This window comes from Penicillium arizonense (assembly GCF_001773325.1).
Source record: "Penicillium arizonense strain CBS 141311 chromosome Unknown PENARI_contig005, whole genome shotgun sequence".
NCBI lineage: Eukaryota > Fungi > Ascomycota > Eurotiomycetes > Eurotiales > Aspergillaceae > Penicillium > Penicillium arizonense.
The window spans coordinates 205,506-230,464 of NW_019173282.1; the positions used below are offsets into that span (position 1 = coordinate 205,506).

The following is a 24,959-nucleotide window of genomic DNA, read 5'->3' on the forward strand; positions in this document are numbered from 1 at the left end:
GGAGAAGCGCGTCGCGGTTCTCTCACTTTTTCCTCCAGACAGTAGTAGCCTTGGGAGGAGTACTCCAAGTAAGATCAGATGAAAGTGACTTGAGACCGAAGACTCACGTCAACTTCCCAAAAGAAAAGAGGTAATCAGTTGAGTCAAGGATGCCCAAGGAAGGCACGCGCTGGAATGCTGAGGAAGGCGCAAGTGGCAACACGTATAGAAAGGGCTAACCAAGTCACCCACTCATTGCACCTGAGGAATTCACTGTTGACCCTCCCATGCGCCTACGCGGGGAGAGGGCGCAAAACACAACACGCGTGAGATGTTTCACTTTGATGTTCCTACACTTCGCGCGAGTCCCGGAATGTTTCAGAGACACACATTCGCGTGATCAGGGCGATGTTTGGTGTTTTGGTCCTCAGAGGTGTAAGGGGGGGTTCCCGCGATAGTTGGGTCCACGAGGGCGAAGGGCGAGAGGAGGGGTGGGATGGACTGAGTTGGTGTGGTATGTGAGGTATGTGGGAAGCAAGTAGACTAAATCCAAGTGGAGGAAGATCAAGGTGTGTCCGAAGGAGTGGCAATATAGGGAGGGAATAAAGTGAAGAATGCCGACTAATAGAATAGAAGGCTGGTCTCATTAACGCGGAGTCGCGTTGTTGATCGTCGATGCCCAAAGTGGATTAGGGTGACGCGTGAATCGTGACATAAACAAATACTTAGGTAAGCATGCAAAACATCTATACCACCTCACTTGCTTTGGTTAACATCCAGTTTGTTTCTGAATCTCTCTGGGGTTTATAGGTTACATCTGTATTTGCTTCTTTATCTCTTGTTTTCATGCATAGCTCGGATCCCCGGTCCAAAACTCTAGAGGTTATGCGCGTGAATTCGCACGGCCCCTGCAGAGACTGAACGCCACAATCCATATACCCCGTAGCACTATTTCTCATGTTTATTTCCCGCTGTACATTGGGGCACTGCGTATCCCCGAGTACAAAAAGTTTTAAGCTGGTATTGACCACGCGAACCATCGCCCTTGCATGACGGGCTGCCCATGAGCCCACTCACACGCCTTTAAATTCCTCAATCTGATTGATCAGGCGCTGCTCTTGGACCCGGAATGAGCAGGCTGCCGGGTGGTGTCCGAGTGGATGGGCTGACCGGTGGAGGCATATAGCTCAAAGTTTGTATGGGATAGTTATAGCTACGGAGGTCCGTATAAGGTACCCTGTACCCCAATAGTTCCTCTCCCCCCCGTATAGTTGTTCCTTATTGCAGTACAATGTACATGTGCTCCAGCACAATGTCCTTGCACCTGTGTATTCCTGATGGCACCGACCCCGGGATCTGCCCGTCCCGTTCGTGGGTCCCGCCGTCAGTTGTCAAATCAGGACTTCACTTCTCCAAACTCGATACGTTGATTTCTGTAGTCACAACATACACATCAATTTCTCTAAAAAAGCAAAAAAAAAAAATATGCACAGGAAAGGAGATGCCCCATATGAGAAGTCAGAACTCCAGTAACACCAAAAGAGAAAACCCATATACAATCGCCGTGGGAACACCGTCTTCATAGTTCTTGATCTTTTCATCCCTTCCTACCCTCCTTACTCCCCCCATATGGTTCTACAGTTCAAAGCCTGTCACCAACGCGCTCATCTCCCGTCGCATAGCGCCGATCATGCACTCGGCAGTATCGGAGCTCAGCCGACTCTCGGGCGCGAAGAGTCCAAAGTCCAACCGACCATTGCGAATCGCAGCTTCGACATCGATTGTTGGCTGCTGAGAAGTTAGCAATTGCATTAATGACCACTTATCGCAGTTGAATGCAGGAGAATGCAGTCTTACCTGGTAGGTGGTTTGAGTAGCCGCCGTTGGGACGCTCGAGTGCTTGTTCTCGGCTGCACCCGGTGGCGCTGTACCATTGCCATTAATCTGGGTCTCGGTCTGCGTTGCATTGTGCGTGGACTCGGCCCCGCTTAGCCTGGACAACTCCTCGCGTTGAATCGCGGACAGAGAAAACTTTGTGTCGTTGCTAGGCAATTCATTCTCTGGAAGTCGCAGGAAATTGACGCAGGTATCAATGTGGACGCCGGTCCATTCGGCAATCTCCAGGAGAGATACGCCTGAGTATTCCATTCGGCTGATCTCGTTGATTTCATTTTGGATTCTGCGGGCGGCTTCGAGCAGGCTGTCATTGGTGTCGCTAAATTTGTCATCTAGTCGTAGTGGAACGATATTGACAGTTGGAATGACAGATTCCGCCAGGCCTTGGATGGAATGTGATCGATTGGCAAGGTAGAGGCCAACCGTTAACCGCCTGTCAGGCCCCTCATGGTCCGCTGTTCCAGCCGTTCTGAAACTCTGGAGATGGACTCGAGCATAGATGGCTAGGAAAATGGTTTGAATGCTGAGGCCCTGGCGCTTAGCAACCTTTTCAACACAGGCCATGTTGGGTACAAGACCTGGTCGGTAGTATTGTTGCACAGAGCCGAAGCCATCCACTCGCTTTGCTGCCTTATGAGTTGAGATTTGGCCAAGATAATTTTGCCAGAATTGACGCCGAACATGCACGGGCGAATGGACATGCTGGAATGCCACGAGCTGTGAGAGGTCAAGGCCAGGTTCCGACTGGATAACCTCATCTTGACTGCATTGGGCGGCAAGCCTGCTCAGAATATGTGGAAGACTGACTGCGTCATACAGCGCGTGGTGAATCTGCAGAGTTAGCGCCGTCCCCTTCGTTGTCTGACAGGCATGCAGTGCGACCGGCACAGCCCCAAATTCTTTCTTAGAATTTTCTGAAACAAGATGGTCGGGGTTGGAATGCCAGATGATAGGAAGGTGCACGGTCTCAAGCTCGATCTGGATATACGGCACAAGCTGAGGGCCGTGGACAGGGAGGAATGCTGTTCGAAGCATGGGTGTTTGCCCGATGACACGAGCCCAGGCGCTATCAAGTACTTGGCGGCTCAATTGCTGTGATGCCATAAAGTAGAACTCTGGATAGAACACCTCTGGGTTCAAGGCGTGCATTGAAAGGAAGTAGGACTGTCCTGCAGTTGCAGGGAATACCTTCTGCACTTGCTTTGAATTAATGCCATGCGACTGTAGCAGGGTAGTCACATCGATACCATCAAGCGACTCGTAAAGAATGCTCGATATGTTCGTAATTGAGAATTCCCTTTGGCTGTTGTTGGTTGCTTTGGCCATATTCTCGATCGTACCAGCCCTAAGCATGTCGCTGACAGCGAGCTTGATGGACTGCTTCTTGAGAAGGGCAGCGACCTTGATGGCGCTGATACTATCCAGTCCAAGCTCGAAAATAGTTGAACTTTTCTCAATGGCGCTCTCAGGTACATTAGAGACCACCGAGAGAATATTGCGGATCGTTGACTCAACCGGCGACCATTTGGATTGACTTGATGCTGGCCGCAGCGTCCCATTCTCAACACCTTGAGCGGGAACATCCTCGAAAGATGGAAGTCCACAAACACTGACACCCTTATCAATGAACTCGATCGTCTTCTCTGCTGGCTGATCGATGATCGACGAAACGATATCCGCCATTTGCCCCAAAAGCACAAGGGTGTCCTCATCTCCCATTACATCACCTCGACATGCAACACGACCAACAAGCTCTTCCCCAACCCCCTCAATCTCAGCACAAACAGGATATTCAACTCTTGCATCCCCACCAGTGGACTTGTACAAAGCCGACCCAGACCCAGTCTGGGACTCTTCGACCGGTCTCTTTTGATAGATGAAGAGCGTATCAAACAGCGCCTTCGACCCCGTATCCGGTCGTGCGCGTCGAAGCGGGAAATGCTGGTGCTCTGCCATCACGAGCAGAGCCTCCTGTACATATTTAACCAGATCCAGACGCGTTCCATGGAGAATAACACGCATGGCAACAGTGTTCATCGTTGGGAACATCACATGCTCGGACTCGGCCACGTTCCGACCAGACAGGACAAGGCCAAAGACCACATCCAGCTTTTGAACATGAGTGGCAAGGACGAGAGACCAGCAGGTGACCAGGAGTGCTTGGAGAGTAATGCCATGAAGTTTGCAGAACGTCTCCGCTTTGGAAAGCGGGACATAGAATGACTGCTCTGCACGGTGGACGACAGCTGAGTCGCTACCAGCGTGCTCCATTGCCAAGAATGACGCTGGAGTGAAGTTTGATAGCGTCGCTCTCCAGAACTTGAAGGCTTGATCACCAGATGATTCGATGATTTGCTCGAGGATGTCATCGGACGATGGGCGACTGCACTCCTCGCCCGCGTAGGACTTGGCAACATCCTCGTGGAGTAGATTGATTGACCAGCCATCATAGAGAGCGTGTGAAATTGACAAAACAAGGTACCGCTTGTCCCCTTCCAGCGCGATGGTGATGCTAAGCAAGGGGCGGCTCGCGAATTCATGGCGGGCCCTTGAGCGCTGTGTCTCTATGATGGTCTCCACGGATACACCATGCAAATGGACAGTCTGAACATCAAAGCAATTCTCACTGTGAACGATTTGAGCGTAGGACACTGGGATCTTGGGATCCCAGACTTCGACAAATGAGGTTCGGAGTATAGGGTGAGCTCTGACCACTGCTCTCCACGCCTGCCCCAGCTTTTCAATGTCCACTTCAGGCTCAAGTTGGAGAATCTCATGGTTGTAATAATGCTTATATCCAGACGCAGCAATTTCAGCAACCATAGCTTCTTGGATGGGCGTAGCTGGTAGAACCCGCTTAGCGCTCGGAAGAAGAAGCCCTTCGTCTTCGAGGAACTTGGTCAAAGACTTCTCCATTTGGCCGAGCAAAGGCAGTGTTCCGTTCTTGTGGTGGCCATTTGTCATTGAGAGTTGCTTGGTCATGGCCTTCACTGTACGATGACGCATGATGGCGCTGACAGGAAGTTTGACGCCAGCTTTACCCAGGCGCGAGGAGATCTTGATTGCATCGATGCTGTCAAGTCCAACTTCAAAGATGGATGTTTCCTCGCTGATAGACTCGGGCTCCACTCCTGCAAGAGTTGCAATAACGTCACGAATAGTGGATGCCTGAGGAGTCCACTCAAACAGAGCGCCGTTGGTTTGTTCAGAAACTCTGACAGATTCGTGGTGACCGTTAACTTCACCGTTCATCACAATCTGTGCATGGGAGATCCCATTCATCTTGGGCAATCTTTTGTTCGAATCCTGTGCAAATTCAAATAGGATTTGCTCAAACTTGGAAAGCAGCTGCTGGGCATCGTCGGGTGATACCACATTGCTCTTCGCAGCAAGAGTAACCGTCAAATGTTGCTTGTCATTGCGCACAATCTCGAATGCAAGAGGATACTCATGCTGAGCCTCAGAACCAATTGTAGACCAAAGACTTCTTGACAATGACTCATCGTCATCATTCTCCCGCTGGAAAACAAACAAAGAGTCAAAGAGACGCTCGTCAGGGTTCCTCCCGAGCCATTTGACGATATCTCGCAGTGCAGTGTACTGGAAGGGCATCATAGATACCTGATATTCATGGCAGCGCCGCGCGACTTCGGACCATGTCTCCAAGCCGGTCAGCTGGACATTGCTCGGAATGGTATTGAATAGCGGCCCGATCACATCTTCAATGCCTGGGACGTCAATTGTTCGACCTGATGCAATGATGCCAAGTGGTGGTACGATCGAGTAGTGCTGCTGGAGAGTCAGGAGCCAACAAGCGTGGAGGACGGCTTGCTCGGTCACATTCAGGAAGCGGCGGAGATGGTCAACCTGCTCCGTGGCATTGATCTGAGCTTTGTGGAGGATGGCTGTGCTGTCTTGTCCGTTCTCAACCAAATGCCGGTTGTGGCAATCCGCCAAATGTTCTCTCCAGAATTCCTTTGCCCCAGGGTCTTTGCAAAGAGGGCCCAAGTGCAGGACATCGAGGAATCCGGGACATGGCTGAGATGTCTTGTTTTGACTTAGATAGTTACCAGCAACAGATTCAAGGAGAAGAACCAGACTGTTTCCATCGTAGAGGCCATGGAAAATGTTCAGGTACATCACTGATGTAGTTGAAAAACTGATGACTCCAACTTCCCACAAATCGGAACGGAGACTATCAAGTCGGGCTGTCCATTGCTCATGCCGCTGTTTGCGGAGAGTCTCAATTTCTGCCTCCGTCTCGACAGTACCAAAGAACCATGGAAGCTCGTCCTTTTTCAGGATAACTTGGGCATAACCATCTGGAGATGGCGAGAATCGAGCACGCAACATTTGAACTTCTTGCTGGGTTTGATCCCAAGCTGTCCGCAAGGCTTCGAGATTGACAGAGGAGTCAAGCTCAAAGGTGAAAGACGAGCAGTACAATGGTGTATCACTGGAGAGGTAATGGTAGATAATACCCTCTTGGAGAGGAGTGCAAGGCGCAATCTTTTCGACATCGCCGTCAAGGATTCCAATGTGCTCGATGACAGTATGAGAGTTCTTCTGTGCGAAAGCCTCGATATCTTGCTTGGCATTTCGCTGAAGGGTTTCAACCGAGACAGAAGATGGAGTGGCGGTCTGTAGAGCAGAAGCCATTCCAGCGACAGTAGGATGCTTCATAATGATAGAAGGCTGAGCCTGCGAGAACCCAGCCTCTCTCAACCTTCTCGAGAAAGCAATGACAGAGATCGAATCAAGTCCCATCTCATAGATGCTGGACCAAGACGAGATCTCCGTATCAGACGAGCCAATAAACTTTGCAAGAACAGAAACAACTTGCTGTTCGAGCGCATTGTCGGTGGGTAGGTCGATGCCCAAGGAACTCAATTTCTGAATATCTTCCAATGAAAGCTCTTGGTAGATAGCCTTCAGGACTTTCATATCAGCCTTATTGTTAGCTGATAGGGGGAATCGAGTCATTGGGATGATATGTGTTGGCACCATATACCCGGGAAGATGAGTGCGACAAGCGCCCTTGATCTTCGAGAGAAGGACACGGTCGTCATCCGAGGATCGAACTTGGACATCGACATTGCGGGATTTCTTGTCTCCCTTTGTTGACAAGTTGGTGAAGAAAGAGACAAGTTGGTCCTTGGCTTGTTTCGGGTGCGTGATAACAAGAGTAGCGACTTCATTCAATTCAGGCGTAGCCTGCTTGATGACTTCGTTGATCTCCCCAATCTCGAGACGCTGTCCACGGAGCTTGACCTGGTCGTCAATTCGACCAAGGAATTGGAAGCTTCCATCATGTAAGATCCTAACCAGATCACCGGTACGGTAGATACGGTCTCCTGACTCGGGTAGGGTTTGGAATCGCTCTTTCGTGAGCTCTGCTCGGTTAAGATATCCTTTTCCAACGAGCGGCCCCGAGACACAGAGTTCACCAATGCTGCCACGCAGCACTGGCGTCATTGTACCGGGATGAAAGACATATGAACCGACGTTATCGAATTGTGGACCAATGTTCGAGGCCTTGTCGTTGGCAGACATTCGAGGAAGCATAGTACATCCAATGGTTACTTCTGTAGGCCCGTATCCATTGTAGATAACACCATGCTGGCCCCAAGCGTCGAGGATCTCCTGCTTCAAAGCCTCACCACCAGTGATGAAGACTCCCCGACAGAGCGAGGGAACTTCATCTGGGTGGACAAGTTTCGCCAGACTGGGAGTGAGGTCGATGTGCGTGATTTGAAGTTTCTGGATTGTGCCAGGCAAATCCTCGAATAGAAGGTCTCGGGGACACGAAGTGACGCAAATTCCAACGCTCCAGCTCCAGTATTGTTCCAGAACACTGACGTCGAAATGGAAAGATGCGAATTGTAACCACCGGGACTCTTCATCCCAGTGGCCTGCGAACAGCCTTTGGAACGCCAGCATCGCTTGTACGGCATTGTCATGTGTGATCTCACAGCCCTTGGGTGTTCCAGTCGTACCTGACGTATACAAGCAATAAGAAGTATCATCTGGCCTGATTGTCCGGGCGAGCGATACATCAACCGTTGAGATGCCATCAAGTAGGCCAGGCCGATCCAATGCCTGAACATCAACACCCGAGAGATCCTTCAACTCAGATATCTTGGATTCATTGCACAGCAGAACCTTGGTACCGGAATCCTCCAACATGAATTGCTTGCGCGAGATGGGAGCACCGGGATCAATAGCCAGATACGAACATCCTGTCTTCAAAATACCCAAAATGGCCATAGATGCTTCAGGGGACTTGTCAAAGCAAATACCAACCATTCCACCAGGAACAGCTCCCTTAGCTTGCAGGAAATGCGCGATTTGATTACCGCATTCGTTAAATTGGCGATAAGTCCAAGACTTCTTCTGTAAGCTCTCTGCCGTATCCCCGGAAGCAAACTCGAAAGCAATCTTCTCGGGGATCCTGCGAGCGTTGACCTCGACAAATTGATGCAAAAGAGACACTGTGGTTGGAATACGTGCTTCCTTGGCGGGTGTCACTGATAGGAGGTTGCTACCCACAGATGCATGGTCGGTGGAAAGGGCATCCGGATGGAAGACAATATCTTCCAATAATTTGTCATACTGGCCCAGGAGGATGGTGGCTTGCTCCGGAGGGACGATGTCACTGCGGTAGCTCAGTTGGATCTCGAGATCTTTTGAGTGCGGGATCAATTCGATAGAGACAGGATACTAAAGTAAAGTTAGTTTGACGTGAAAAGGCGTGACATTACTAGAAGCGTTCTGTCCACCTACATCGATTTTCGTCTCTTCGTCGACGACATTCCATCCATCAACCTCAGTAGTATCAGAAGTGAATTTCTGGTAGACAAACAGAGTATCAAACAGCGGCTCGTCGCTACCAACCCAACGTTGAACATGAGAAAGCGGCGCGAATTGATTCTTAACCAATAAAGCATTCTGCTTCAAAGTCCGATCCAAAAGATTCCGATTAGGACCCTCGATGCAAAGAGGTGTCGGAACAGTGACCAAACACGGGAACACAGCTTCCTGGGCATCCGCAGAAAGGTTCCTGCCTGAAAGCACAGTGCCGAAAGTTACATTTGATTCTCCAGTATAGGCAGAAAGCAACCTTGCCCATGCAACTTGGCCGGCTGCTTGAAGCGTTACACCGATATTCCGACAGGCACCTTCAAGGGCCTTGCGAGAGTATGTGCAGCGGACAGATGAGCTGCAGAGTTTGCACTTGTCGCTGCGGATGGGATGAAGATCGGGGAACTTGGAGGAGTGGATCTCTGGGCCCAAATCTTGCCAGAAGCCCTGTGCGGATTGAGTCTGATTCTTGCTTTCGAGTAAGATGGGTCCGAGTGTTGCGGTGACTGGAGTAGGTGCGGCCAGTGTTTTGCCCTCGTATACTGCTCTGACATCTGCGAAAATAGAAGACAGAGATTGGGCATCGTAGATGGCGTGCAGTGCAGAGAAATGTAGAACGGTAAGACTTTCCCCGGCCGAAACCTCGATGCTCCAAGGAGGACGATGGAGGTTTTCCAGCACCTGTTTCTCTTGGACACAGGAGGCGGAAGTCTCATACCAAGGCAGTTCAATATTCTCGGGGTAAGTAATCATGGCAAATGGATGCTGCTGATCATGCAACTGAACGAAACCAGTGCGAAGCATCTCATGACGGGCCATCACCGTAGACCAAGCTTTTTTGAGAAGGACTTTATCCAACGGCGTTGAAAACCTCAAAGACATTCGGTTGAAGTACGCATCACCATGAGAATGAGTAAACATAGCCAACATACCATTTTGAACTGGTGTGCAAGGGCGCAAAGCCTGTACACCATCCGAGGAAAGCCCAAACCGTTCACAAACCGATTGCAAATGCTGGCTCTGGAATGATAAAAATTCGAACTCGGCTTCCATGATATTCTTCTCGCTAGAAGTGAGATGAGCGGCGATTTGATCAATAGAGGCAGCCTAATTCAAATTAGACAAAATCAGAGAATAGAAGAGAAGATATTTCAGCCTTGCTCAAGTACGTACCTCAAGAATCTCACCAGAGGTGATCTTATACCCAATTCCACGCAGCTTGGCAGATATTTGAACAGCATTGATACTGTCCAGACCAAGCTGAAAGATGGTTGTGTCCTGGGACACATCGTCCGAGTCGACATCAGAGATTTGGCAGAGAATGTCGCGAACAGCCTCTTCTTGAGTGGACCAAGGGCGAGTCTGACGATATTTGGTCAGGAAGCTCACAGCGTTCGTCCTTGAAGACACTTTCTGCTCAAAAACTCTGGGAATATCTGCTCCCAGAGGTCTCTTGTCAGATGCTTGAGCGGAGGGGTATTGAGTGATATGTTCAACGAGAGCCACGAAATGGGCCGCAATAGTTTCAGCAATGGTCTGAGAGATATGCGACGACTGGAAATGAAGACATATCTGGATCTTATCTTCCGTCTCATCTGGAATGATCTCACAGATCAAAGGAAAGCCCATGTTCCCTTCATCTTGAAGAAGTTCCCAAATTTGGGAATCCAGATCGACGTTACCGTTCTGGAATATGAGTAAAGTATCGAAGAGGCGGGAGCCGTCGCCGAGGACGCGTCGCTGAATGCGTCGCAGTGGACTGAGTTGGTGAGGCAAGATGTCACTATTGCTCATCTGCGACAACTTCATGATATCACTATTTGTCGCGATGGAAGAAGATTTGATTCGGATCGGGAGCGTGTTAAAGCAAGGTCCGACTATCCGGTCTGCGCCATCTATGGGAACAGTTCGACAGCTGAAGACGTTACCAAAGGTGACGTCGGGAGAGTCGGTGTAAAGGGCGAGAAGTCGGGCCCATGCTGCATGGAAGATGTTCAGGGGAGTCACGGAGAGATCCTTGCATTGTTGTTTGAAGAATCCGAAAGAGCTATTCAGGGTTGTGTGGAATTGTTGAGAGGCCGATGCATCTATATCGGTGGAGTGTGTGGGGATAAGGGTTGGCGAAACACCAGACAAGTAGTGGTCCCAATATTCATCGTAAGACCCATAGTCCACGGAGGTCATATAGTCAATGAACCGGTGGAATGGAGTGATGCCTGGTAATTTCTGGCTTGAAAGCGACCGCTGGACCTCATTCAATAGTTGCGCGATACCTTCTCCATCATATAATGCATGATGAATAGAAAGCAGCAGATGTGTCTTCTGGGCACCGGCATCCGTGACGAAAGTCAACGAGTAGGGGAACTGGCCATTGACAGGAGAAAGGCCCTCGAACTTGGACTTGCTCGTCTTGATGACATTTTCAAGTTGATTGTCAGTCGAGGTTCTAATATGGGACCAGGGTAAGGCCGAGCTATCCAGTACGACCTGAGCATATGCAAATCGTTTATCATTAGTTTGCGTGAAACAAGTTCTGAGAATTTCATGCCGTTGCATCATCTGAGCCCAGGCATCTCTCATAGCCTCAGCATCAGTGCGTACAAGAAGCAGGAGATGGTTGAAGTATGCCGAGTGATCGCCAGATTCGGCTGCAAGCATAGCCTCCTGCAGGGGTGTGCAAGGATAAATTTTCTGGACAGAGGCAGCTACAGCGCTGAATTCACCTTCTACTTGATGAATGAAGGTCTCGTCAAACACCGTTGTGGGTTGGTGTACCTCGACCTGTTCTGGCTGATCCCCATTGATCATGGGAGGGATGACTGCTGCAAGCTGGGCGATAGAGCTATGGCGGAGAATTGTGGAAACCGCAAGCCTTCCACAGCCGGCTTCCTGCAACTTTCGTGAGAAGGACACGGCAGAAAGGGAGTCCAATCCCAGTCTGTAGAATGATGTGTGTTTCCGGATGTTGCTTTGTCCAGTGCCAGTGACTGCGGATAGGGCTACCGAAATCTTCTGTTCAAGCTCGGTGAAACTGTTCTCAGCTTCATCGGAAATGGACTTCGGTGAGAACATCGCAAGCTCCTCTGGTTTCAGTTGTTTCAATCGTCGCTTTAACTCGGAGTGATCGGTCTTGTAGGAGCGGGTGATAGGAATTCTGTCGATTGGAACGAGAAGCGAAGGCATGCTCGATGAAGGAAGCCTTGTCCCTAGCTCCTTGAAAATAGTGTTGGTATCATCTTCATTCTGTACATGGCCCGCAGCTTGTTGAGAAGGAATCCAAAATATTGCCAGATGCTGTTGGCCGAGTACCGAGCTGTCCAAAACCATGCTTACAGATCCGCGAACCTTTGCCAAAGACAACATAGCACGGTCGACTTCATCTATATCAATGAGTTGAGTACGGAGGCTTGCTTCGTCATGCTTCCGGAGGAGAATGCTGCCATCAGGAAGTAGCCGGCCGAAATCACCCGTCCTATAGAGCCTCCCGTATTCAGGGTGCTCAATGAACTTCTCTACCTGGGAGGAGTTATAGTTGGAGCGTCCAACTTGATCGCCACCAAAGCATAGCTCTCCAATAGCTCCACGAGGAAGAAGAGCGAACGATTCTTGATCTGCCACAACCATGGCAGATGTGTTCCTCAGTGGTTTCCCAATATTTTGAAGAGATGTTGACGCTTTGACATTGGGGTAGATGGCGCAGACATGAGTGAGTAAGTTAGCGCTATAGGCCTGATAGAGCTCCTTCTCGGCCCAGTTCTGATGAACATTGGGAGTCAGCCCTTCACCTAAAGTCAGCAGATACTTTACACTGGGAACGGATTTCGGGTCAACGAGAGACGCCAACGTGGGTGTCATATGTAGGTGTGTAATGTTCATGCCTTGAATGGCTTGCTCAACATGCTGTTCGGTGGAAATTGAGCACAGTGTCATGCCCGTGTGCCAGGCAAAGAACGATTCAAAGATTGATACTATCAAACGTTAGAAACATAATTCAGGTATAGAGATGTTCATCCACTTACCACCTGATCCAGAAGGAGATGTCAAGAGAATCTTTGACCCAGCAGGCGTTGGGTATACCTCCGAAAGAGCCTTTAGATTGCTCTCTAGGTTGTGACGAGAAATAACAACATCATCTGTGGAGTCACCGTCGTACGTGACCTCAACATAGGCCACGTCAGACCCTTCCTCGACAGTCGGGGGATTGTCATAATGACAAGGATACATCGAAGAAGAAACAGAAATCTGTTGCAAAGAAGGCAGAGAATCCAAATCAAACCTCTGCACAGACTCAGAGTCGACAATGCATAGCTTCGACTCTGCCGTAGAGAGGGCGGAGTGAACAGTTTCTGAGGTAGCATGAGGAATTAGGAGTAGGCCAGCACCAGATTTGGCGACTGCAAGCACGGAAATGAAAAAGTCAACCGAGTTGTCCAGGAGAACAGCAATCAGATCGGTGCGGGTAACGCCGACATGGTGCAAATGATGTGCGAGACGGTTTGCGCGAGAGTTCAGTTCACCGTATGTCACGCTACCAATCACAGGAGTGGTAGATTCCGACCCTGAAAGCATCAACTCGAGCGCTACCCGACTTGGATTGGTCGAGGCTATTGTCTCAACTCCAGAAGCCAGACTTGGGAATGTGACTTGCTCAGCTGCAGCTTTGTTATAAACAGATAATGTCGATAAAGGCAAAAGAGTACAGAGATCCTCAAGCGGAAGCTGGACATTATCGATCAAGGTCGAAGCCACGGAATCGATTTGCTCCAAGAGAAGAGCAGCTTGCTCAAAGGGCAAAATAGACTGCAGATAAGTCGCCCTGGCAAAGACACACTCGGCTCTAGGCTCAAATTCTAGCAAAAGCGCAAACTCTAAGAACTCTGCAGCATTGACTTCTTGGAATGGCGAGGCTTGTTGTTCATCTGACCAAATGCTTTCTTGCCACACGACGGCCGTATCGAAGAGATTGCGATCTAGCTCGATACCAGATGCTTTCTTGATATCTTGCAAAGATAGACTGCCATATTCAAGGGACTTGCGGTTCATATTCTGGATGGCTAGTAGGAGGTCTGTCACGTCTTGCATCTTGTCCAGATTCATACGTGTTGGTAGCGTTCTGATACACGGTCCGAGGACGGTCTCTATGCCTTTCAGGGGGATTGTACGGCCTGAAAAGACGGTTCCAAATGCCACGTCATCTGTGCCGAGATAGGAGGAGAGGATGTAGCAGAAGGCGGCTTGGAAGACTGTCTGTCGACTGATGCGGAGGTGTTGGGTAACTTCGTTGAGCTTTGGTACGGAGATTCCAAGTATGCGAGTGGCTTGCTGGGTATTTGATGGGATATCCGTCTTCCCTTGGAAGTTGGGGAAGTTTGCCGGGCATAGTCCTTGAAGCTGGTCGCGCCAGTAGGCCGAGGACTCTGTTGCTGACTTGTCCAGCTTGTGCTCGATGAAAAAGTTTGCGACGATGTTGTAAGGAGGTCTCGAGGCAAGTTCTTCGCCTGACAAGATGTCACGAAGATCTTTCAGGATCAGTTGCCAGGACCATCCATCATACAGTGCGTGGTGAATATGTACAAGAACCCGCAGTCCGTTCTTCGCTTTTTTGATCTGGACTCTGAAAGGATTCAAGACATCCTGGCCAGCACTCAATGACACACCATAGTCAAATTCTGCTTGCTCACTGATATGCCCGTCAAGATCATTCCAGGTGAACCGACCATACGAGTGATCCTTAAGCCCGATTTCCACGAACCCAGAGCGCAGAACCTCATTGTGCTGAGCAAGTTGAACAAAGGCATGCTTGACAGAGGCTGAACTGATCGAAGGCTCAAATTCAAGCTCGATCCAGTTACAGTATGCTTTGCTGTTGCGCACAGTTTCCAAAACCATAGCCTGTTGGATATGGCTACATGGAACGACCTCTGATACTTGCGAAGTCAACCCCAAGGATTCAACCCTTGCTGCGCCTGCATCCGACACAAATTGTAGAATCGCATGAAGGGCCGTGTGGCTATCTTCAGTGGAGCCAGAAGCTTCTAAGGTGGTGGAAAGCTGCCAGATCCGGTCTACGGAGTCGGCTTCCAACAGGGTTGCCACGTCGAGACGGATTCCCGCATCCAAAAGATGAGAAGCAAGACGAATCGCACCGAGTGAATCAAGACCTGCTGATGCCAGACTTTCTGTAGACGCAAGTCGACGGCCAAGAACATCAGTCACGCATGAGACGATAGCCTCCTCTTTTTCATCCCGGCAAGGCTCCTCATCGTAAGACTGAGCTGTGCTACGGTGGCGCACGAAATCAGCTTCCAATGTCTTGCGGTCGATCTTTCCTGACGGAAGCTGGGGAAATTGATCCACAAGTACAAATTCTCCAGGTATCATGAATCGGGGTAAGAGCTGTCGACAGATGTCTCGGATGGCACGGTCTGTCGTTTCTTGCCCGGTGACTAGGACAAAAGCAATCAAGTTGCCGCCAATAACGATAGTCACAGCGCTGCGAACACCTTCAGTTCTAGTAATAACGTGCTCAATCTCTCCAAGTTCAATGCGCTGACCTCGCAGCTTTACTTGGCCGCTGGAGATTCGCCCGAAACACTCGATGTCTCCATTTGGAAGCATGCGGGCTTTGTCGCCTGTCCGGTAGAGTCGACCATACAACGGACTGTCAATGAAAGCTTTGGTATTTTCTTCGGGGCGGTTGATATAGCCATCTGCCAGTTGAGGACCACCCACGACGAGTTCTCCAATCTGGCCTAAAGGAAGAGTGTGAAGATCCTTGGGAGATGAATCATCATCTGACGGGAGAGACATGATATACGCAGAAACCGTTTTGAACGGCTTTCCAATCATGTTCACGCGATCCTTGGCTTGGAAGTGGGTGGCGGCGGTGCAATGAATGGCTGCCTCGGTAGGCCCGTACATTCCATGAAGAATACCATCTCTGCCTTGCGACTGACCAAACTCATCCACCACGTGCCTGGTGAGCATTTCACCAATAGTCAGAAGCACGCGAAGAGAGGGTGCCGCGGCTCGCGTGCGCAGTAACTCGCCCGCTACTGTAGGAGTCAACTCCGCGGCGTCGACTTTCATGCGGGTCATCACATGAGAGATATCGAGAAGCATGTTCTCTCGCTCTGAGCCGATTAGAGTGGCCCCTCGCATCATGGGGAAAAAGACCTCGAACACGGAAACATCAAAGGTGGGTGACGCGAATTGCAAAAATCTCTTGAATGGGGGTATCAAATCATTATGAGCAAGAAGTGACTGGGTCGCAGCGAGATGGGACACTCCAACACCTTTGGGGCGGCCTGTAGACCCAGAAGTGTACATCACATAGGCCAAATTAGAGGATGTGCATGAAGTGGCACAGGGTTCACTTGTATCGGAGCTGGATTCAAGGTTGTCCACGGTTAAAATAGACAAGTACTCTTTCGGTGGGATCTTCGATGCAAGAGTATCTTGTGTGATCACTACGGATGCAGCTACATCCTGGAGAATGAATTCGATGCGGTCTGGTGGTGCATCGGTGTTGAGAGGGCAGAATGCGGCGCCAGCTTTGAGAATACCCAGCCAGGAGATGTACAACTCCACTGACTGGGGCAGAAGCACTGGAACGACCATGCTTGTACCGTTTGCCATCGAAGCACGGACGATGTCACCTGCCAACTTCGAGGACAACCGGTCCAAGGCCTCATAAGACAAGCAGCGGATGTTTCCTTCCGCAGCAAGGAACTCAATGGCATTGTTGGCATCGTTGATCCCGCATAGTGCTAGCTCATGCAGTAGTCCTGGCCCTGGAAGCGTGGCAGGCTCGCCATTTGTAATAGATAGGGTGGGAGCCTCGGATGCAGGTAACACCAGCTGCATACCGGCACGAGCGGCCTGTTCCTGCACGATATGCTTGAGCTGCTGGCCCAGCTGATGCAGGAATTCAGCATCCATGCCTCCAGTTGCATGCAGTGTCCCCGACTGCATCGTGGGGTCCACCGTCCACAGTAGCACCGAAGGCTGTCCAGACGGATGATCACCCAGCACCACGGCTGTGTGCTTGACTGAGAGACTGGCTACTTCGGCGAGATCTGCTGGAAGCACTGTCTGCGCAGGGAAATTTGCCTTGACGGGATTCCCGTTCAATAGAAAGACCGGGTTTTCATCGGTCGTGAATGCACGCAATAATACAGCCCAGGACATCGCAAGTAGCTCTGCGGGGAGTTGAACATCGACCTGCCATGGCACGACACGGACAGCATCGCCCTCATCATTGACGACAGGGAATTGAGTGAATCGATCCATGACCAGTTTAACTTTTTTTTTTTTGCGTAGGATATCACTCTAGCATATCCGTATATAGTTGGGGACTGCTTATCAACTGCACTGTGAGTGGCTGGACCAAAGGATCTAATGCAGGCGCTTGGTCAAAAAAAAAAAAAGGGCGAAAAGCGGCCCTTTAATCAGATGTCGCTGAGTTAAAAGCGCAAAGCGCGAGGGGGGTAGCAAGATTCGTGATGATCATCAGCGAGCCAAGCGCGAAAAAGGTTGGAGGGGTGCCTGAGATGCCTGAGGGCACCTCCGATCGGTAGGTTCTTAGGTATGCTGATAACTTAGCTATGTAACCCTACAGCTGTCACTATAATACAACTAATATCGAATAGCTCATAGCTCATAGCTCACAGCGTATGCTAATAGCTAATATTCTCTATTCCACACACACATCCTAGAGATGACCATGCCATAGTCATGTGAATTTCTCTCCGAGTGAAACGCAGTGGAGAATGAGCTGGTCATTGTACTAGGGTACTGTATTGGAGTAAACATGTACTGTACTGACACATACATGTATTGAATATAGTGCTTATTTGGTATTTAATCTTTAAGTTTTGGGGGAGCGGCTAATAACAATACATTGTAGCCCTATAGTTAACTTAACTTACGTACAGTAGATATACTGTAGTAGTTTGGGAAAGCCTGTATATTGCAAGATGCCATGCATGTTACATGTATGCAATCGAAATAGGTAGAACAATTACATGTAAGCATCCACACAGATCCAACTGAGCCGGAGCAATTTTCCACCTGCAGGTCAACCCCACTACACGCGAGTTCAATGCGTGCGCCAAGACATAACGGAAAGTCTGTAGAAACACTAACACGGAATGTTAACAGCCACTTATGTATGATCCCAAGACCCAATTTTTCCCGACATCGGCAATAGATGTTCTCTTCGGGTGAATGCGCTATTATTAATGTCCTTGCTCCGGAATGTGTGCAACCCCGACCTGCTCTTGCATATAGCTAGTAACAAGTTGGAAGCCTTATAAATAAATAACAGAATCTCTTCAGAGATGGCGTGAAGAGAGAAAAATAAATATCGGTGGAGACACTGATTGATAATTCATAAGAAATCTTGGAAATACGAAACTTGGCGACTCAAGCGAGTAAGTGAAAAATGAAGATCCACTTGGCTTTTTTTATCTGATCCGCTTAGATTCTTTTCGGACATATGGTACGTTGGGGTGGGCCGACAAGACGCTTTGAAACATAAAAAACATAAAGTCCGCATCCCTGCTCTTTTTTCCTCTCAAAGCTTGGAAGCTCCTCTCTTTAAGCTCCCTCTCTCTCTCTACCAAGGCTCTCCCTCTTTCTACACATTTTGGGTCATGGAGCCTATCAAGTCTGAGCTTCCCTTCTTTAACGAGGTGCCGCGCACTCAGCCTCAGACCGGCCGGTCTCTGTTACGGCCTACCCCAGCCGACGAGATGCACGACCTGCTCTGCGTGGGCTTCGGCCCGGCCTCGCTAGCCATCGGTATCGCCCTGAACGACGCCATGGACCCGGGCCTCGGCGCAAGCCAAACAAACTTCAAGCCCAAGGTCACCTTCCTCGAGAAACAGAACCAGTTCGCCTGGCACTCGGGTATGCTGGTCCCGGGCTCGCGCATGCAGATCTCCTTCGTCAAGGACCTAGCTACCATGCGTGACCCCCGCAGCAGCTTCACATTCCTTAATTACCTGCACCACAAGAACCGCCTGATCCACTTTACCAACCTGGGCACATTTCTACCAGCTCGTGTGGAGTTCGAGGACTACATGCGCTGGTGTGCGAAGCGTTTTGATAACGTGGTTAACTACGGCGAGGAGGTTGTGGAGGTTGTGCCTGGTCAGACTGATGCCAGTGGCGTGGTGGACTACTTCACTGTTGTCTCGCGTAACACGGGCACCGGTGAGATTACCTCGCGCAATGCTCGCAAGGTGGTGATTGCTATTGGCGGCAAGGCTAAGATGCCACCTGGTTTCCCTCAGGACCCCCGTATCATGCATTCGTCCAAGTATTGCACGGCTCTGCCTAAGATGCTGAACAATGATATGGCTCCTTATAACATTGCCGTCGTTGGCGGTGGCCAGTCGGCCGCTGAGATCTACCACGATCTGCACCGTCGCTACCCCAACTCGCGGACCACCCTCATCCTCCGTGACTCTGCTCTCCGTCCTAGTGACGACTCTCCCTTGTTTGTCTTCCTCCTTTGATTATATCAACCCAGCTAACCAATTTGTTCCTAGTGTCAACGAAATCTTCAACCCCGAGCGCGTCGACAAGTTCTACGGCATGTCCGCCGACGAGCGCAAGAAGCGCATCGCCACGGAAAAAGCAACCAACTACAGCGTCGTCCGTCTGGAACTCATCGAAGAAATCTACAACGACCTGTACCTGCAGCGCGTCGAGAACCCAGACGAAACCCAATGGCAGCAACGCATCCTACCCGAGACCAAGGTCGCCCGCATCGAGCACCACAACCCCAGCAGCCGCATGCGCATCCACGTCAAGTCGGTCAATAACGAGACGGAGAGCAAGGAAGTGCTGGATGTGGACGCCTTGATGGTGGCCACGGGTTACCTGCGCGATGCGCATGAGGAGATGCTCGAGCAGGTGCGCTCGCTCCGGCCCGCCGGAGCCACGGCGTGGAACCCCGGTCGTGATTACCGGGTCTCGTTGGACGGTGCCAAGGTCAGTGCCCAGGCTGGTATCTGGCTTCAGGGTTGCAATGAGAAGACCCACGGTCTGAGTGATTCTTTGCTGTCGGTGCTTGCTGTGCGTGGTGGCGAGATTGTGGCGTCCGTCTTTGGCGAGCAGTTGGCTGGCGCTAGCTTGGTGCAGGACACCCGGTTGCGCGCTATGCTGTGAACCCTTGAGCGATTGTCGTTTCAGATCGACTCCTTTTGGAAGGGATCCGAGAGGACATTAAAAAGATATTTATCAAGGAGAGCTACGGCAGAGTTGCTCTCCACGGCTTTGTTTGGTATATGATTCCCCCTTAGTTTTGGGTGAATATTAGATTTTCCCTTACATTGATTTTGCATTAATGACAAGCTATTTCTTCACTTCACCTCTCCCATGTACAATGTATTATCAGCTCGAGATCTTCAGGGACTGATCAACAACATCGTGGCCTGACACAGTGGTAACGAACGTGAGCGGTTCCAGTCCAAGTAAAAGTCGGCCGCAAATACCACGCCAAGCGCGCGAAAACTGGATCTGAAATTTGACAAGCCGATCAGTAATGGAAAGTGAGCCTAGGTTAAGAAGCAATTAGAATCTTGGCAGTCCAATTTCCTTTTTCCCTGAATTGATCAAATCAGATAACTCGGAGTGGGTCCTGCATGGATCAGATAACTGAAAACTTTTTATCTGATCGGAGAGACTAACTCGGGGAATTGGGAAATTGGAAAATTGAGGAATTGGGCTGAGACAGACATTTCCAAGATTGGAAAATTGGGCTTGACCGTAAGTTAGCATCCTCGTTTACAATCGTATCTGGAAATCTCTGGACTTAGTGGGGTGGGAGGCTATTGCCCATCACCTGCCTAGTTGGTCCCTTAGCGAGATATGGAGCCCCGGGCTTACGTTGTTCGTGTGGGAATGTATGTATGTACATGTATGGAGTACAAGTATATTGCTTATTATTTCACCCGCGTATCGTAAATTTCCCTTTCTTTTCTTTCTAATTGAGTTTCCACACGCGAGTGCATGTCCGGTACGATGTAGACTAGAGCCTAATCCCTGTCGAAGGCACACACCAATCCACCCAGCCCACTTGACCCGAGGTCGTGTAGGGTTCCCGAAGCCGAGATTAGATCCTTTGACGGACTCTGTACATGTACACATGTAGTAACGTCATTCGGCGACATCGGATGTAAGTGGAAACCGCAATATTCCGAACTGCCACCTCGGAGACACCGTTCTCCAGTGCTCCAGGCTTTTTTCTTACTCCATTCGCTGCCTTGCTCAACTATGGATCCATACCTCATCTCGTGTAGTGCTCCATAAAGGGGAAAAGAAAAGATCGGGGCTGGGAGCTGTGTTAGGTAGGTGACAACTCAAGGTTTTAGGCTCGGCATACCTCGCGCTAGTTGGGGGCCCTGCATTGTTTGAACGGTGTATCAGATCAGGCCACCCTGGAATCTAAGGCTGGCTGAGTCAATACTTCCCTTGCGCAACTCATCTTGGCTACATGTACTCCGTACTCTTTTTATTTTTTTCATTTTATTTTTTTGACCCCCTGTTGCTAGCCTGTGGGATTTGCCACATGCAATGCAGAATGGGTAGCTACAGGATACAGAAGTACGGCCTAGGCTCCATGCGAGGCACTTGTATGGAACTTGTATGGTAAACTGCAATGCAGTCAAGATGTACTCCGTGTGCCACTTGCTCATGGGCCAATCGGACCCCTTCGGACAAGACAGCAGTTTTTTGCTATGTTTCCAGAAGGTTGGAACGTCCAGGCTCTGTGACAAGGGAAACTATCTTATCTGATGGTGGGGAGATCGGAACTGTACATATTAGGTTGCAAAGATATCATTAATGTCTGACGTCAACTGTACAGGTCTCTAAATGCAAACGTTCGTGCCACGTGCCTAATAATGCAACACAGCGATTTGCTGGATCATATGTCCTGCAAATACATTAAAGAGAACGGATGTCCAAGATTGAAATCTTAGACCATGCGTTCGGGGTCCTCAGCTGCAACACTGCGGTAGGTCACTCCGTCGGACCGGCTGCCAGTGTGCATGCGCGTTGGGGGTTCGTACATGTCATGATAGTTCACCATTTCACCACCCAGCATAGCAGATCCAGACTGGCGCTTGCCAAAGAGAGGAGCTGGGTCGCACCAGAAGTCGCGACAGTTGGTGATGACGCCGCGAGAGAAGGGGTTGCGGGGACGAGCGGCTTGTGGTCCATCGCGGAGTCCATCCTTGGCTGTCGTCCAGAAGGTGTCGATTCCAAGGAGGGAGGACCATTGCTGGAGGCAGCCACCTCTTGGGCGGGGTGCAGGGCCGCGGGCAAGGGCTGGGTTGGGGCCGGTGCCGGTGGCGGACAGGCCGGCAGCTTCCATGGAGGTTGTTCCGGCTGTCATTGCGGAGGCAAAGGCTTGGGAGCTTGGGTAGGACCGGTCGATGTGGTGGCCTCGCATGTTCTCGGAGGTGGTCTGGTTGCGGGAAATTTGAACCAGTTGGACGGCGCACAGCATCGTGACCCAGACCAGCTGGAGGATGGTCCAGATGGTGAGGACCAGGGTGAAGGTGTCCCGAGAGAAGTAGTCACACAATTTGTCATTGATGACACTGCAGGTAGCGCCGGTAGGGGCGGGAAGAGCGGTGATATCTGGTTAGGGTTAGTTAACGATCCGGCTATATGTTATTTTGAACCACTCACAAGCAATCGTCAGCTGGACAAACAGGATGATACCAGCTTCGAGGGAGACGATGTATAGAACGAAATGACGGAGGTTGTTTGATCCCACGCAGTTGTCAATCCACGGACAATGGCTGTTCAGTAATTAGTAAACACATCGACAGAGATCTCCAGGTCAAACACATACTGATCATGCTTCGCAACACACCGCCCACAACGACGGCAGTGCTTGCTTCGGAGTGGCTTTCTTGACATGCAGGGAATACAAAAGTTCTCCTCGTCAAACTTCCACTGCTCGAAGAGCTCCTTGACAACCTCTCTCTGTTGATTCCTGCTGCTGAGTTTCGGAACATAGCCCGGGTCCTGGACCATAGCGAAGACATAGAAGTAAGCAGTTAAGCAGAAGAAGACTGCGAACAGAATGTTCAGAATCGGGTTAGAAGAGTACGTCGCTGGCAGCACCTTGAAAGCATAACGGAAGCCGACCCAGAACAATGTAGCTGCGAAGACACCGGCGAGATATGGCGTCTTTTGCAGGATTCGGTATTCTGAAGGTCCTTTGTTCGCCACCTGCTGTGCGATATACTGCATACCAAATACGGTCACCAATACAACAGGCACACCAATGAAGATCGCCAGGTTACTCAACAACCAGATAGCCAATAGGATAGTCAAGAAGGGCCAGAGAAAGAAGAACTTGGCCATGAGGCTCTTGTTCCGCACGAAGCTCGACATGCCAAAAGGCACCACCTTCTGGCTGCCATCGGGCTCATAGCCACGCTCGTTGAGCGAGCGGTACCACACCCGCAAAGTGTTCATTTCCTGCGCCACAGTCGCGGGGGACTTGCCATCCTGGGTCTGGGCGAAACGGTCGGCGCCAAATTCAAGCAGTTTCAGGACACAAGGCATAGAGCCCTTCACCAGCGCCCAATGGAGCGGTGTCAAGCCACCTTCGTCCACGGCGTTCGCATTGGCGCCCCAGCGCAGGAACAAGTCCACACAGGCGGGATAACCCTTGTACGCGGCCCACATCAGTCCAGTATGCCCTTGTTGATCGACAACGTCCACGGGGATTTCCTGGTGGAGAAGCAGCACAACCAGGAAAGCGTTGCCGTCAATGGTCGCGAGGTGGAGGATGTTGTACCCTTGCACATCCGTCAAAAGAGGGTCTCCGCCATTCTGGAGCAACAAGTTGACAATGTAGTAATGGCACCGCTGTGCTGCCCACATGGCTGGCGTCGCCACTGACTCTCCTCCCTTGGCGTTGACATCGGCTCCGGAGTCGAGTAGGAACTTGCACATCGCATATTGGTTGTTGATAGCGGCCCACTATAAAGAGAGAATGCACGGTCAGTAAACATGGTTCCAATGTTACGCAGGTTGCGCAGCCTCCATCGAAGAACGAACATGTAACGGGGTGATCCCCTCCTCGTCTCGGTGGTTTGCGGTGAACTTCTTGGCCGCAAATAAGTTCTGCATGGCGCCAATCTCTCCCATCCGAGCCAGCTGCATCACATCCTCTCCCAGAGGAATTGAGCCCTTCGGGGGATCAGATCGCATGGGCTTCATCTCCACTTCGGTGTTCGAGGGGCCATTGGAGGCTGACGTGGATCCGGAGTTTTGGCCGGGGCTGGGGCCCCGGGATTCTGACGGGGAGGTTTTGGAAGACATCTCTGTCTAATAGCGATTATGTCGGAAACGGTAACGAGGGACGCTGAAATGCTGTCGGTAAAAAGGAGACGGAATCGATTCGGTACTGTTCAGACACGGTGATCTAAGGGAACATCGCGAGTCCCTCGGCGCATTCACAGAAATTCAAATAATTAAATATTCGGTGAACAGAGATGCGAAACGGCGAGAGGTAAATGCCGAAGGATGTCAAGTCGACAGGGCGGACTCTTTTGGGATGCGGTAACGTTTTGCGGAGACGCTAAATGCTAAGCTTCCAGACTCCGACACGTCTCTCCCTACTTCAGGTACATACACACACTGTACAGAGGGTTGATGGCAAATTCAAACTGGCAAATGTGTTCCAGTGTTGCGGATCAAAAGGTCCACGGTGTTGTCGATTACTCAGCCACATAGGCAGCCACATTTCGGCTTATTTTGGGTTGTCGCCCTGTTGATCTCAGCTGCCGACTACTGTGGAGATCGCAGGGCTCGATTTTATGTGGCACTGAGTCTTCTAGTTCAAAGAGTGTCATTGTGATATTCACTGTTGTCTCTCGCTGTTCTAGTTGAACCAACCACGTATTTACTGTAGCCATGCTTTATACTTGCAGCAATAGATCATGGAAGGCAGTATAAAAAGCCAATCGGCAGGGCTCGATTTTATGTGGCACTGAGTCTTCTAGTTCAAAGAGTGTCATTGTGATATTCACTGTTGTCTCTCGCTGTTCTAGTTGAACCAACCACGTATTTACTGTAGCCATGCTTTATACTTGCAGCAATAGATCATGGAAGGCAGTATAAAAAGCCAATCGACGTATCAAGTTAGCCATTCGTTTAGTTGAGGATATTTCGCACATTACAGACTC

General features: G+C 50.3%; 3 protein-coding genes across 3 annotated transcripts; 1 reads left to right on the forward strand and 2 right to left on the reverse strand.

Annotated features, from left to right (window-relative positions):
- Window positions 1-1,614: 1,614 nt before the first annotated feature.
- On the reverse strand, window positions 1,615-17,028 carry sidC (nonribosomal siderophore peptide synthase SidC; the record flags this gene model as incomplete). Its single annotated transcript, XM_022629878.1, has 5 exons — window positions 1,615-1,767; window positions 1,837-8,595; window positions 8,659-9,843; window positions 9,910-12,704; window positions 12,756-17,028. 5 exons carry the CDS (start codon window positions 17,026-17,028, stop codon window positions 1,615-1,617), a joined length of 15,165 nt encoding a protein of 5,054 aa, XP_022490309.1.
- A 1,364-nt stretch (window positions 17,029-18,392) lies between these two features.
- On the forward strand, window positions 18,393-19,914 carry PENARI_c005G00002 (uncharacterized protein; the record flags this gene model as incomplete). The annotated part of the gene is made up of 2 exons (XM_022629517.1): window positions 18,393-19,240; window positions 19,293-19,914. The coding sequence occupies 2 exons, from the start codon at window positions 18,393-18,395 to the stop codon at window positions 19,912-19,914; spliced, it is 1,470 nt and encodes a 489-aa protein (XP_022490622.1).
- Window positions 19,915-21,724: 1,810 nt separating this feature from the next.
- On the reverse strand, window positions 21,725-24,093 carry PENARI_c005G06062 (uncharacterized protein; the record flags this gene model as incomplete). Its single annotated transcript, XM_022629780.1, has 4 exons — window positions 21,725-22,392; window positions 22,444-22,556; window positions 22,610-23,751; window positions 23,830-24,093. The coding sequence occupies 4 exons, from the start codon at window positions 24,091-24,093 to the stop codon at window positions 21,725-21,727; spliced, it is 2,187 nt and encodes a 728-aa protein (XP_022490385.1).
- Between the last annotated feature and the right edge of the window lie 866 nt (window positions 24,094-24,959).